Source organism: Neoarius graeffei, chromosome 19 (assembly GCF_027579695.1).
Source record: "Neoarius graeffei isolate fNeoGra1 chromosome 19, fNeoGra1.pri, whole genome shotgun sequence".
Lineage (NCBI taxonomy): Eukaryota > Metazoa > Chordata > Actinopteri > Siluriformes > Ariidae > Neoarius > Neoarius graeffei.
The window spans coordinates 48,572,048-48,587,180 of NC_083587.1; the positions used below are offsets into that span (position 1 = coordinate 48,572,048).

General features: G+C 44.1%; 1 protein-coding gene across 1 annotated transcript in view; it reads left to right on the top strand.

Moving 5' to 3' along the window:
• Positions 1-1,291: 1,291 nt before the first annotated feature.
• Positions 1,292-15,133, top strand: part of steap4 (STEAP family member 4) — a 30,714-nt gene continuing 16,872 nt past the window's right edge. Inside the window, exons 1-2 of the mRNA XM_060900202.1 lie at positions 1,292-1,575; positions 2,178-2,623. Coding sequence (XP_060756185.1) covers positions 2,180-2,623 — 444 coding nt within the window. The 5' untranslated portion in view covers positions 1,292-1,575; positions 2,178-2,179. The remainder of the gene's footprint in view (positions 1,576-2,177; positions 2,624-15,133) is intronic.

Genomic DNA, 15,133 nt, shown 5'->3' on the forward strand with positions numbered 1-15,133 from the left:
TCAGCCCGACTCAGCACGGCACGGCTCAGCCCGACTCAGCCGCATTTGTAGTGGAAAAGCGGCATTAGTTACCTTGAAGTCTAATAATGAGCCCAAGGGGTATTATTGTAGATTGTACCTTGGGGGAGAGAAATGGACTCATACTGTACCCCTATTTCTGACAGTGTAAACTTATAGTAGATTGAGATTTATCAACATACTCATGGGAATATGAAGAAAATCAGTGTTTACAAAACTTTTGTAAACCCAGCACAAATTTTAGTTCAGTTTGGCTTATGCAAACATTTATACGCAACATTATTCAAAGATTGATGAATCTGAGTGGTGCTTGTAAGGATGAAAGATTTTTTCACATTCACATTTCATCCATCTCTTATTTACAATCCAAGCATTTGAAGCACTGTCTATCTATTTACAACAATATAGTTTATATTGCTCATAATACAGGGTGGCACAGTGGTGTAGTGGTGAGCACTGTCGGCTCACAGCAAGAAGGTTCTGGGTTCAAGCCCAGTGGCCGACAGGGGCCTTTCTGTGTGGAGTTTGCATGTTCTCCCCGTGTCTGCGTGGGTTTCCTCTGGGTGCTCCGGTTTCCCCCACAGTCCAAATACATGCAAGTTAGGCTAATTGGTGGCTCTAAATTGACCATAGGTGTGAATGTGAGTGTGAATTGTTGTCTGTTGCTATGAATTGTTGTTTGTTGCTATGTGTCAGCCCTGTGATGATCTGGCGACTTGTCCAGGGTGTACCCCGCCTCTCGCCCATAGTCAGCTGGGATAGGCTCCAGCTTGCCTGCGACCCTGTAGGAAAGGATAAGCGGCTACAGATAATGGATAATGCTCATAATATAGCTGTTATATTGGGTCTTATAAGTCATACAACTGTACTGTGATCAAATCAAGAGATAGCTGTTTTCTCAATAGCAAGTAAAGGAAAGACCATGAGTACGAAGGCACACAGTGTCATGAACCAAAAATATTCACTTTTCCAGAGTGTTGTAATATTTGGCAGGCCTCACTGCTGCTGATATCCCCTGGTTATGCAATGTCACATGACTTCCAGTAAAGCCTTGGCTTAAAAACTTATAACACATGTGCAAGAAAACACTGTGTACTCTGTGCCTAGCTCCACAACACACACACACGTGCGCACGCACACACGCACACACACACGCACACACAGGCAGGCCAGTATTTTCTGTACATGTGGACTTTCCCAGTTTTTGTATGTCACAGCCCCATGTCATAGTCCCGCCCTTTCTAACTGTGGGCAGTCCCACAGACAAAAACAAATACCCACAACCACACTCACAGAAACACAGACATGAGCACTTTCACACCTATCTGGGCCAGAAACCTTCTCCAGTCATTTCCACAACTTCTTAAGAAAGGCCAATCCTCTGCATAAAGAAGAATGATCCACACTGCTGGAACTACATCCTGAAGAGATTATTAGAAATATCTATGACTTCAAGGCCCTGCAACACAGAGACAACAACGTTTGGGAAATTGTAAAGAAGTTCTTGGCGCAAGCACATCATTTAACACTGAGTACCTGGACGTTATTTCGCAGCACGTAAGTAATGCTTTCTCATCCAGTGGATTTTTTAACAGGTGGTAAATGCATTCTGTCTTTAAAAGGACATTAAAACACTATTTTTTTCCTTTTATCATGAGTAATGAAGTTGGGTTGTAAGGTTAAAAGTTTTTGCTATTCACATTCAATGGTATGGTGGCTGTTAGTACAAAACACATTAATGAAGCCAAAAGACAAGAGCAATTTCAGAAACATGACAGCATTAATTGAAAACATAAGGGGCCGGTCCTTATAAAACATCACACACTTACTGGTTGGACATTTGTATTTATACACTTGGCAGACACTTTTATGCAATGACCTCCAACTAAGCTGAGCAGATGGAGGTTAAGGGCCTTCCTCAAGCATGAATAAAAGCATCAGTAGATTCATCTATTTACATTTCCTCCTCTCCCATTTCCTCTTTCTATAAACACTCTCCAGATCTCAAGTGGCCTGTCAGACTGACACACGCACTGAGCCTTTTCCATGTTGTTGATGCAGTTTTGAATTTGCTTTGGTGTTTTTGGTTTTGTCATTGTTTGGTTTTGTCGTGTGTGCATTTTGGCTCACTCTAATCTCCTCCATGTGTTTTTGAGTAGCCATGAAGCCAGACACCATGACCATGACAGCACTAAACAGCGAACAAGATACAGTGTGTATCTTTGGCACAGGGGACTTTGGACGATCTTTGGGGCTTCGATTGCTTCAGGCAGGGTATGAAGTTGTCTATGGATCCCGAAACCCCAGAAATTCTGCTCTGTTGCCCAAGGGGGCAAAGGTATTGCCACACGAGGAAGCATCTCTGAAAGCAAGGGTAATATTTGTGGCTATTCATCGAGAGAACTATAACTTCTTGGCCAGTCTGAGGCCAGCTCTTGAAGGAAAGGTCCTGGTGGACGTCAGTAATAACCTGAAGAAGCATCAGTACACAGAATCTAATGCTGAATATCTGAGCACATTGGTACCTGAGGCACTCGTGGTCAAAGCCTTCAATACTGTCTCAGCCTGGGCACTGCAATCAGGAGGGCTGGATGCCAACAGACAGGTAAGATGCATGAAAAGATATGTATATACTGTATATACAGAATAATATATACACATAAAAGCATGTGTTTGTAATAATTGTTGATGAGATGGAATACAATATTTTGCACATACAGACCACACTTTTTTTTTTAATGATATAGAAAATTATTTTAAAAGCAATTATGTGCTAATAGAATAATCTGTGATAAAATGGCATATTTGTGGGCCCATACACTACAATTTTTAGTCTCTCCTGTAGATTAATTCTGAATGATCAGCTGTCAACTGCATACCCAAACCAAATTTGTTTTTTTTTTTTCCTATAACAGAACCTCCTGAAATAATTTTATTTATTCCTCTTATACCACTACATTTAAGAATGGCACATCATCCATTTTACTTCATTATAATTACGTTATCTGAAACACACCACAACATAGATTAGTTCCTGTTATCACTCACATTATCATATATATGTTTTTTATATATTCCTATAAATAGGAATTACCAAGAAACCAAAATGTCCTTCATCCTGAAGACCTTTCCACATTGGAAAACTTAAAGTTGCAGCTTTATTTGATTGTTACAAAGCACTGATTTCTGTAAGCATCCCCCACAGAAAACTTTACCATGTTAACAATTGTACCGAGAATGCGAGTATCTGGAAACACAGACACTGATGCAGGGATTTAAGTGCAAGAAAAAAGTGCTCTTTTTTAATTACGTTTTGGGGAATTGCGGGGCTGTGGCTGTGAGGTGGTGTGGTGCAGGTGTGTGGAGGGAGAGAGCTGGTTGGGCAGGCGCTGTAAGAAGGCAGCGGAGACTCCCAGAGGAATGCGTGAGTGACTTCAGTCCTCAGCAAAAGCAGGCAGGAATTCCCTGGGTGCTCGGCGTGGTGCTCAGCATGGCACTCAATGTTGTCTTTGGGTGCAGTGGATTTCCTCCTCTTCGTCAGCAGCAAAACTGCCTCTGAGAGAGAGAGAGAAAGAAAGAGAAAGAGGAAAGGAGAGTGACATGAGCTGCAGAGCTGTGCCAAGACTCAAATGATTTATGTGGATGGTGGCGGCACCTTCTTATACTCTCCTGTGAGCAGCTGGAGGGTAAAGAGAGGCACTGCTTAACAAGTGCCAGCTGAGGCTGCTTTTGTGTCTCTTTCCCACGGCCATGCGCTGCTTGGCTCTTTAAAACAGTGGCACCAAAAGGGCTCTCGTTCAGCAATCACGCCATGGGAAGGTGTGGGACGAAACAGAGGGCACTTGAGGTGCCACCATCATTTAACCCCCCCCCCCAGCTCTAGCCCAATCCTGCAGTCATTCTTATCGGAGAGTTTGTGTCTTCTTGAGAGGCTGTCGGCATTTCCTTCCTGTGCCCCGCCCGGTCTCATAGATAGAAACCATTGGGTGATACGAGCATTGAAGTTCTTTGCTTTGTACATCCACTATAGTGGGGCATCACCAGTTACTAATGTGGTGTGATTTATGTGCAAACACATGCCAGGACACTAGGGGGCTGTCTCACGGGGAATTCCTGTATGTTGCATAGGGATGCATCAGTGTTTTATGTTCAGTGGAAGAGTGTACCAGTAAAGTGAAGCCACGTTAAAACCCAGTCTCGTGATTATTAATGTGTTGTAAAAGAACCCAACTCGACATGGTGTCAGAAGTGGCTCGTCGGTAAAGGGTAGGAAAGTGAATGTGTTTATATGAGAAGAAAGTAAAGTTTAGTCAGTAAAGTTACAGTGGTGCTTGAAAGTTTGTGAACCCTTTAGAATTTTCTATATTTCTGCATAAATATGATCTAAAACATCATCAGATTTTCACACAAGTCCTAAAAGTAGATAAAGAGAACCCAGTTAAACAAATGAGACAAAAATATTATACTTGGTCATTTATTTATTGAGGAAAATGATCCAATATTACATATCTGTGAGTGGCAAAAGTATGTGAACCTTTGCTTTCAGTGTCTGGTGTGACCCTCTTGTGCAGCAATAACTGCAACTCAACATTCCCGGTAACTGTCGATCAGTCCTGCACACCGGCTTGGAGGAATTTTAGCCCATTCCTCCATACAGAACAGCTTCAACTCTGGGATGTTGGTGGGTTTCCTCACATGAACTGCTCGCTTCAGGTCCTTCCACGACATTTCAATTGGATTAAGGTCAGGACTTTGACTTGGCCATTCCAAAACATTAACTTTATTCTTCTTTAACCATTCTTTGGTAGAACGACTTGTGTGCTTAGGGTCGTTGTCTTGCTGCATGACTCACCTTCTCTTGAGATTCAGTTCATGGACAGATGTCCTGACATTTTCCTTTAGAATTCGCTGGTATAATTCAGAATTCATTGTTCCATCAATGATGGCAAGCTGTCCTGGCCCAGATGCAGCAAAACAGGCCCAAACTATGATACTACCACCACCATGTTTCACAGATGGGATAAGGTTCTTATGCTGGAATGCAGTGTTTTCCTTTCTTCAAATATAATGCTTCTCATTTAAACCAAAAATGTCTATTTTGATCTCATCCATCCACAAAACATTTTTCTAATAGCCTTCTGGCTTGTCCACATGATCTTTAGCAAACTGCAGATGAGCAGCAATGTTCTTTTGGAGAGCAGTGGCTTTCTCCTTGCAACCCTGCCATGCACACCATTGTTGTTCAGTGTTCTCCTGATGATGGACGCATGAACATTAACATTAGCCAATGTGAGAGAGGCCTTCAGTTGCTTAGAAGTTACCCTGGGGTCCTTTGTGACCTCGCCTACTATAACACACCTTGCTCTTGGAGTGATCTTTGTTGGTTGACCACTCCTGGGGAGGGTAACAGTGGTCTTTAATCTCCTCCATTTGTACACAATCTGTCTGACTGTGGATTGGTGGAGTCCAAACTCTTTAGAGATGGTTTTGTAACCTTTTCCAGCCTGATGAGAATCAACAATGCTTTTTCTGAGGTCCTCAGAAATCTCCTTTGTTCATGCCATGATACACTTCCACAAACATGTGTTGTGAAGATCAGACTTTGATAGATCCCTGTTCTTTAAATAAAACAGGGTGCCCACTCACACCTGATTGTCATCCCATTGATTGAAAACACCAGACTCTAATTTCACCTTAAAATTAACAGCTAATCCTAGAGGTTCACATACTTTTGCCACTCACAGATATGTAATATTGGATCATTTTCCTCAATAAATAAATGACCAAGTATAATATTTTTGTCTCATTTGTTTAAATGGGTTCTCTTTATCTACTTTTAGGACTTGTGTGAAAATCTGATGATGTTTTGGGTCATATTTATGAAGAAATATAGAAAATTCTAAAGGGTTCACAAACTTTCAAGCACCACTGTACCTTAGTTAGTCGAGCAGTTTAGCATGTCGCACGAGGAGCCAGGACCAGCAGCAGCGCAGCAGCAGCAAGCCATTCCACAGGCTCAAGCATGTGCTAATGCTTCAGCTACGTTCTCAATAAACCCTCCGGAATCCTTCGACTTTTCGAAGCCACACGACTGGGAAAAATGGATAAGACGTTTTGAACGCTTCCGAGTGGCCAGTGACTTGGACAAGCATCGCAAGCTAATCAGGTGAACACGCTTATATACTGCATGGGGGACGAGGCAGATGATGTGTTGAGGGGGCTACGTTTAACGGATGAGCAAAGACTTGTATACAGCTCAGTCAAGGACGGCTTTACAAACTTTTTCGTGCCTAAAAAGAATGTGATATACCAGCGAGCCAAATTCAACATGCGAGTGCAAGGGCCAACCAAATCAGCAGACTCGTTCATCACAGCCTTGTATGCACTCGCTGAAGACTGCGAATATGGTGCACTTCGCGAGGAGCTGCTGCGTGACCGGATCGTGGTGGGCATAAAAGACAGTGCACTCTCACAGAAAATGCAGATGGAGAGAAAGCTGGACTTAGTGAAAGCCATCAACATGGTCAGGCAAGCGGAGGACATTAAACGGCAACAATCAGACATCCAAGGAGATACAACACATGCAAACAAAGCGACAGTGGACGCGGTGCACAGCAACAAAGGGAAAAAGCCAGCCTGGAAAAACAAAAAACAGCCAGCTAAGCAGACCAAGGACAAGCACGACACACACGGGGCAGGACGGTCATGCCAGAGATGCGGTAAGACACCATTTCATGCCAAATTCAGTTGCCCAGCAAAGAATGCAGATTGCCATAACTGTGGGAAACGTGGACATTACAGTAAAGTGTGCAAGTCTACCAAGGGTGTGAGTGCAGTCTCAGAGGACACAGATGAAGACATATTCCTTGGCACTGTAGATGCAGGCAAACAGGCATGGACAGTTGACTTAACGATCAGAGACACTCATGTGAAATTCAAGATAGACACAGGGGCTGACGTTACTGTCATACCCGAGCAGGTGTACAGACAGATATGTGGTGGGGCATCCAGCAGCCTCGCACCAGGCAACAAAGCGCTGTTTGGGCCTGGGCATGTGCCACTGTCTGTAGTTGGAGTAGCCAGAGAAGTGCTGCACTGTGGGGACAAACACACCACAGAGGATGTGTATGTAGTGAAACACCTGAACACAGCTCTGCTGAGCAGACCTGCATCAGTCAACCTCAGATTGGTGGCGAGGATAGACAGCATAGACTTGGACTCAATAAAGCAGACTTACCCGAAGCTGTGTGATGGGCTAGGACTAGTACAGCAGCCATACACCATTAAGCTCAGACCTGACGCCAAGCCCGTGTCTCTGAAAGTGCCACGACGTGTCCCACTGCCTCTGATGGGAAAAGTAAAGCAGGAGCTCCAGCGCATGGAGCAGCTCGGAGTCATCAGCTGGATTGAAGAACCAACTGAGTGGTGCTCCGGCATGGTGGTGACACCAAAGAAGTCTAAAGATGAGGTCCGAATCTGCATCGACCTCTCTCCTCTGAATGAAGCCGTATGCAGGGAAAAGTTCATCCTCCCGTCAGTGGACCAGACCCTGGGCATGCTCTCAGGGGCAAAGGTCTTCTCAAAGATCGATGCCAACATGGGGTTTTGGCAAATCCCACTGACTAAAGACTGTGCCCACTACACAACATTCATCACCCCATTTGGATGCTACTTCTACAACCACCTACCATTCGGCATCACGTCTGCGCCGGAACACTTTCAGAACCGGATGGTGAAGGTGACGGAGGTGTTGGAAGGAGTCGTCTGCCACATGGATGATGTCCTCATATGGGGGTCCACGCAAGCTGAGCACGACGCCCGTGTGCACGCAGTTCTGCAGAGGGCACAGGAGGCAGGCATCACTCTGAACACAGCCAAGTGTGAATTCAGCAAGACAACGGTGAAGTTCCTCGGCTACGTCTTATCGCCAGAGGGAATAAGCCCGGACCCTGAAAAGACACGCGCCGTGCGAGAGATGGATCCGCCACAGAACATCAGCGAGCTCAGGAGCTTCCTGGGCATGGTGAACCAGCTAGGCAAATTCATGCCCAACCTAGCTGAAAAAGACAAGCTCTTAGGGACTTGCTGTCGAAAAAGAACCAGTGGTACTGGGGCCCCGAGCAAAGCAAAGCATTCACCAGTCTCAAGAAGGAGCTGTCGTCCAACCCGGTGTTGCAGCTGTATGACCCAAACAAAAACCTGAAAATCTCAGCCGACGCCTCATCATATGGGCTAGGGGGAGTTCTTCTTCAGGAACAGCAGGGCACCTGGGCACCAGTGGCATATGCATCCAGAGCACTCATGAGCACGGAGCAGAGGTACGCTCAGGTGGAAAAAGAAGCACTGGCCCTGACCTAGGCATGTGAAAGGTTCAGCGACTTCATCATCGGCCTTCACTTCGAGCTGGAGACTGACCACAAGCCCCTCGTGAGCCTGCTAGGTGGACAAGCACTGGACACACTTCCTCCTAGAATACAGAGATTCAGGATGAGACTCATGAGATACAGGTACACCATCACACACGTTCCAGGGAAAAGCCTCATGACTGCAGACACACTCTCCTGGGCTCCGCTGAAGTCTGGTGGAGTCACAGATGGGGATGGCCTGATGGAAGAGACAAACATTTACGTGGACTCTGTGTTGGCAAACTTGCCAGCAAGCGAGGCTTACCTGTCAGAGCTGCGCAAACAGCTGAGCGCAGACAGCATCTGTTCCGAGGTGATGAGATACTGCGCAGAGGGCTGGCCAGATCGCAGCAGACTGGACTCTCTGGTGAGACCCTACTGGGCGGAAAGAGCCGTCCTCAGCACACACAATGGACTGTTACTGCGAGGCACTAGACTAGTGATCCCCTCAGTGATGAGGAACAGTGTGCTGGAGAAGATTCATGAGGGGCACCAGGGGGTAGTCAAGTGTCGAGAGCATGCCAAGCAATCAGTGTGGTGGCCGGGGCTCAGCAGCCAAATCGGAGAGCTGGTGCTGAAATGTGCTGCATGTGTCAAAGAATGAACCAACGCAGCCGAGCCTCTCATGCCTACCAAGCTGCCAGACAGGCCATGGCAGAAGCTTGGGGCTGACCTGTTTACACTAAAGAACACTAACTACTTACTTGTTGTGGACTATTTCTCTAGGTACATCGAGATTGCACAGCTGAGCCCGACTAGGTGTGCAGATGTCATAGTGCACCTCAAGTCCATTTTTGCCAGGCATGGCATACCTGAAACTTTAATTACAGACAATGGGCCACAGTTTTCAGGTGCACAAATGTCAGTATTCGCAGCAGAGTACGAGTTCGAGCACGTGACAAGCAGCCAGAGATATCCTCAAAGCAACGGTGAGGCCGAGTGTGCTGTCCAAACCATCAAAAACCTGCTGAAGAAAGCATCTGATCCTTACCATGCGCTGCTGGCCTACAGGAGCACCCCCCTGAGCAATGGCTTCAGCCCAGCCCAGCTGCTCATGGGCCGGAGGCTGTGCACCACAGTGCCTTCATTTCCTGCAGTGCTCAAGCCAGCCATCCCAGATCTACGAGCAGTGCAGAGCAAGGAGAGAGAGAGAAGATGGGTGGATGCGAGCAACTACGACCACAGACACAGAGTGAGAAATCTCCCTCATCTGTCTCCAGGAGATCGTGTGTGGATTACAGACACCAAAACACCAGGTACTATCACATCTGCACACGAGACACCCAGATCTTACCTGGTCAGTGGACCCCAGGGCACCATCAGGAGAAATCGCCACCACCTTGTGCCCATGGCATCCGACAACAGCGACAAGAGACAGGACCAAGCTGCCGAGGCAGACCTGCAGGACACTGCCCGTGACACTGTTGCGGTGTCCACAGAGGGGTCACAAGGGTCTCCTCCAATCATCCGAACCAGGTCAGGCAGACCTGTCATCAAGCCAGAAAGACTGGACTTGTGAAGCTTGAGTGTTGAAAACAAACCAATGTGAAAAAAAAAAAGAAATGTTGTATGATGTTGTATGCGGTTATGTTGAATGTTATACGAAGTGATCCAGTGAGATAATCGGAGAAAAGTTTAAAAGAAACAGAAATATGGTTTATGTTGATTTCAGTGGCCTACAGTTAAAGTTTAAGATGGCCTAAATATGTGAGACTATAGTAAAGTTACCTTCTTAATTGTAAGAATGTGTTTCAGAGTGGTCAGCATATAGTGTAAGCATTTTGAACAGAATTTTATAGGATGTAAATTCAATGGTGATAACTGTAAGGTTAACAGGTTAATACAAATGAGGTTATAGTTCAATGTTTAGTTAAAACAATTCTCAGAAGGGGAGATGTGGTGTGATTTATGTGCAAACACATGCCAGGACACTAGGGGGCTGTCTCACGGGGAATTCCTGTATGTTGCATAGGGATGCATCAGTGTTTTATGTTCAGTGGAAGAGTGTACCAGTAAAGTGAAGCCACGTTAAAACCCAGTCTCGTGATTATTAATGTATTGTAAAAGAACCCAACTCGACAACTAGGGTGAATTGATGACCAGCCAGGTAGTAGCTCAGTTCTTCTACTGCCCATTTGATTGCCAGGGCTTCCCTTTCAATAGCTGCATAGCGACTTTTGGCAGGGGTTAGTTTCCTACTCACATACAGCATGGGATGTTCCTCATCCTCAAAGACCTGTGAAAGCATGGCACCCAGGCCCATCTTGGAGCATTGGTCTGTACAGTGAATGGCAGGTTGTAGTTAGGGCTTCGGATGACTGGTGTGCTGGTGAGGGCCTGGAATTCCTGCCCTGCCTTGGGTATCCACTTCACCTTCTCTGAGTATCCCTTTTTGGTGAGGTCTAAGAGGGGAGAGGCTAGAGAGGAGAAGCTGGGTACAAAATGCCAGTAGTAGCTGGCCAATGCCAGAAGGGCACATAACTGGTGTTTTGATGTTGTCTTGAGTACTCACAAACTGCCTCAACCTTCTTATCTTGGGCCTTCAGTCACCCCCATCCGATGCGGTAGCCAAGGTACTGTGCCTTGGTCAATTCAAGGTGGCATTTGCAGGGATTTGTGGTGACCTCAGCTTTCCTAAGTATGTTCATTGGAATAGGTAGTCCACACAGGTGGATGAGCAGCCCACGATGTCATCCAGGTAGGCAGCCACAAAGGTGTGGTAGAGACACAGCGTGAGGTCCATTAGCCTCTATAACACTATGGGAGCCTCGTGGAGGCCATAGGGACCCTGTACTGCCAGTGGCTGGAGGTCATGCTGATGGTGGTTTTTAGTTTTGTGTCCAGTGCAAGGTCCACTTGCCAGTATCCCTTTGTGAGGTTGAGAATGGATATAGGTTTTACTTACTTTGTTAAACAAGACTTTTTTTATTCATTTCTTATTAGTCTTAGATTATGTGGCATGTCCACGATTCAAGTCCCTGTGCAGGAGCTGTTACTATAAAAACCATAACGTATTAGTATGAGCACATGAATATTTAACTATCATTCATGTTATAGCCAGAACTACACTCACTGACTGCTTTATTAGGAACACTAAATTGGAAAAAGGCAGTTTCAGACTGTTTGAAGTGTCTTTTTCAGTCTTTAACAGTCCAGGTTTTGTGCAATTCTGAGATGTATTTCTGCTTATCACAGTAAAGTGTGGTTACTATGTGTAATCAGTCTTGTCATTCTCCGCCATCATCAACAAAGAAGTAAAGTGCCACTCACTGGGTTTTGTTGTTGTTGTGTGTTTTGTTTTGTTTTTCGCAATATCCCATTTAAACTTTAGTGACTGTTGTGTGTGAAAATCCCATGACATCAGCAGTATCTGAAATATTCAAACCAGCCCATCTGGCACCAACAACCATGCCATGGTTAAAGTCACTGAGATCACGACTGAAACTCTTCACATGTACCTGCATAATTTTAGACATTTCATTGCTGCCACATGATTGGCTGATTGGTTAATTGCATGAATGTGCAGATGTACCTGTGTTCCTAATAAAGTGGGAAATGAGTGTACTTCCAGAGCTGTGCTGTGATACAAAAATAATGCACACCTTTTGACCAATCATGTTTGATTATTCAGCCATGCTGTCCATACCTTTATGTGATCTCATGGTCCATCAAGAAGCTCCTCCTGATATCTGATTAACAAGTTAAAAAATTATGTTTAAGTTAATGAGGTTAGACCTCATAGTTTAGTACGGTAAATTATAGTTGATAGGTTAGTGATGAAGTTTGGACACACTTTCTAATTCAATGTTTTTTTCTTTATTTTCTCTTTACTTAGTTGAGCGGTTCTTGACATAATATAGATTACGACAGTTGTGGAATCGGGCCATTTATTGTATTTTGATTATTTACTATTTACTGTTTGATCTCAAACGCACTAAGAAGGCAAGAAATTGCACTAATTACGTACCTTTTGACGAGGCACAACTGTTAATTGAAAAGCATTCCAGGTGACTACCTCATGAAGCTGGTTAAGATAATGCTAATAGTGTGCAACGCATCATCAAGGTAAATGCTGGCTACTTTGAAGAATCTAAAATACGAAACGTTTTGTTTTTTTAACACTTTTTTTTGTTTACCACATCATTCCATGTAAGTTCTTTCTGTTATTTCATAGTTTTGCTGTCTTCAGTATTGTTCTCCAATGTAGAAAATAGTCAAAATACAGGAAAATCAATGAATGAGTAGGCGTGTCCAAACCTTTGACTGGTACATGCTATACTACTGATATGGATGATACATGGTGGACCATACATGCAATAAACAATTCAGAAAATGCAGCAACTAAACCAAAAACCTATCTTTCATTCATTATTTGGTGGGAAGGGGTGAAAAAGTCTATTCACTCTGAGAATTCACTTAAAATGACACGGGCCTGTAACTTCAGTATGCGTCATTCCAAGATTAAAGCAAAGTGTAGTATTATCAATCTTCTCCATGCTCAAGCTGCTGTGGTCACAGTGGTCTAAGTTAATGGATTTGTCTGTCTCACGCATTTTAAAATCCAATAGCAGCCATGAGTTAAGTATTTCCTGGCACTGAAACAGATCTCGAGAAAATTAATGGCATTGTGGCCTTAATATATTAATTCATGGTCACTCCTTATTAAAAATAACCACCAAAATAACATCAGCAGCTCCAGACCATTGTATATTGGATTTGTTATAGGCTGCTTGATGATCACATTAATATCTGCAGACACCATTGCATTGACTCATAGCTGGCATTGTGTTGAAAATTCTTTGCTAATTTCCTAATGATCAAAAAGAGACATTAAGTGTACGGTGTTATCTTATGTATACAATTATTAGTGATGCTTAAAAGCACTTTAATAATCTGAGTATGCAAATTGCTAAGCATATAAAAAGACTGAAACACTGATCTGCAATTAATCTGTCAACCATTCATGGAGCAAAGTGTAAAACATGCAATGATCTACAAAACAGACTTGTGCAATAATTCATCAATATTTGCAGAATCTTCAAATATAACCCCAAAAAGAACATCCTCCTGTTACGTTTATGGTTGTCTTATGAAGCTTCTGTATATACACCAATCAGCCATAAAATTAAAAACACTGACAGGTAAAGTGAATAACATTGATTATCTCATTACAATGGCACCTGTCAAGGGGTGGGATATATTAGGCAGCAAGAGAGCAATTGGTTCTCAAAGTTGATGGGTTGAAAGCAGGAAAAATGGGCAAGCGTAAGGATCTGAGCGACTTTTACAAGGGCCAACTTGTGATAGCTAGATGGTTAGTACCTACCAAAAGTGGTCCAAGGAAAGACAATAGTGAACCGGTGTCAAGGTAATGGGTGTTGAAGGCTCATTGATTTGCATAGGGCAGAAAGGCGAGCCCATATAGTCCAATCCCACAGAAGAGCTACTGTAGCACAAACTGCTGAAAAAGTTAATGCTGGCTAAAACAGAAAGGTGTCAGCGTTAACTTTTTCCTCAGTTTGTTCAGGAGTGGCTTGATATTAGGAATGCAACAGTTGTAGCCCCTTTCCTGAAGACGTCTGTGCATGGTGGCTAATAATGGACTGACACCAGCCTCCTTGTGAACCTCTCCTAAGTTCTTGAATCAACTTTTCTTGACAATCCTCTCAAGGCTGCGGTCATCCCTGTTGCTTGTGCACCTTTTCCAGCCAGCCTTTTCAGCAATGACTTTCTGTGGCTTACCCTCCTTGTGGAGGGTGTCGATGATCATCTTCTGGACAGTCGTCAATTCAGCAGTCTTTCCCATGATTGTAATTGCATGTACTGAACTAGATCAAGAGATACATGGTAGTTTGTGTTACAGTAGCTCTTCTGTGGGATTGGACCATATGGGCTGACCTTCGTGCCCCATGTGAATCAATGAGCCTTTGACACCCATGACCCTCTCACCAGTTCACCAGTTGTCCTTCCTTGAACCACTTTTGGTAGGTACTAACCACTGCATGATGGGAACACCCCACAAGATGTGCTATTTTGGAGATGCTCAGACCATCTTGCCATCACAAGTTGGCCCTTGTAAAAGTCACTCAGATCCTTATGCTTGCCCGGTTTTCCTGCTCTCAACACATCAAGTTCAAGAATTGACTGTTCTCTTGCTGACTAATATATCCTACCCCTTGACAGGTGCCATTGTAATGAGATAATCAATGTTATTCACTTCACCTGTCAGTGTTTTGAACTTTATGGCTGATCGGTGTATATATTCTATGGATTCTGTCATATTGTGTGCTTAAAATGCCCTTCAGCCACATTGTGTCCAAATGTTAGTTCGTCTTCAAAAAAAAAAAAGAATGTGAAACTTTCTGAACTTGTGTTTGGGATGCCAGAAAGTTTCATGCTTCAATGTCCATCTCATCAACACACTGTGCAGAATCAAAGCAAGGAAGTCACAATGGGATGAAACTCTTTGACTGGTGTGTGTGTGTGTGTGTGTGCGCGCGTCACTATTGTTATTGCCTTTTATCTGTAAATCAAGGCCACTGTGAAAGCAAATTCATGCTGGTCACCAGAGGATTTTCCAGGATCAAGTTCACAGAGTCCGAATCCGTGACTGCCTCGCTCTGTGAGTCAGTGACCACAGTGTGTTATCAGTGTGAGCATGTCCTTGTACTGAATGAAAATGAGTAAATACCCAAATCCTTGTTTAAAGT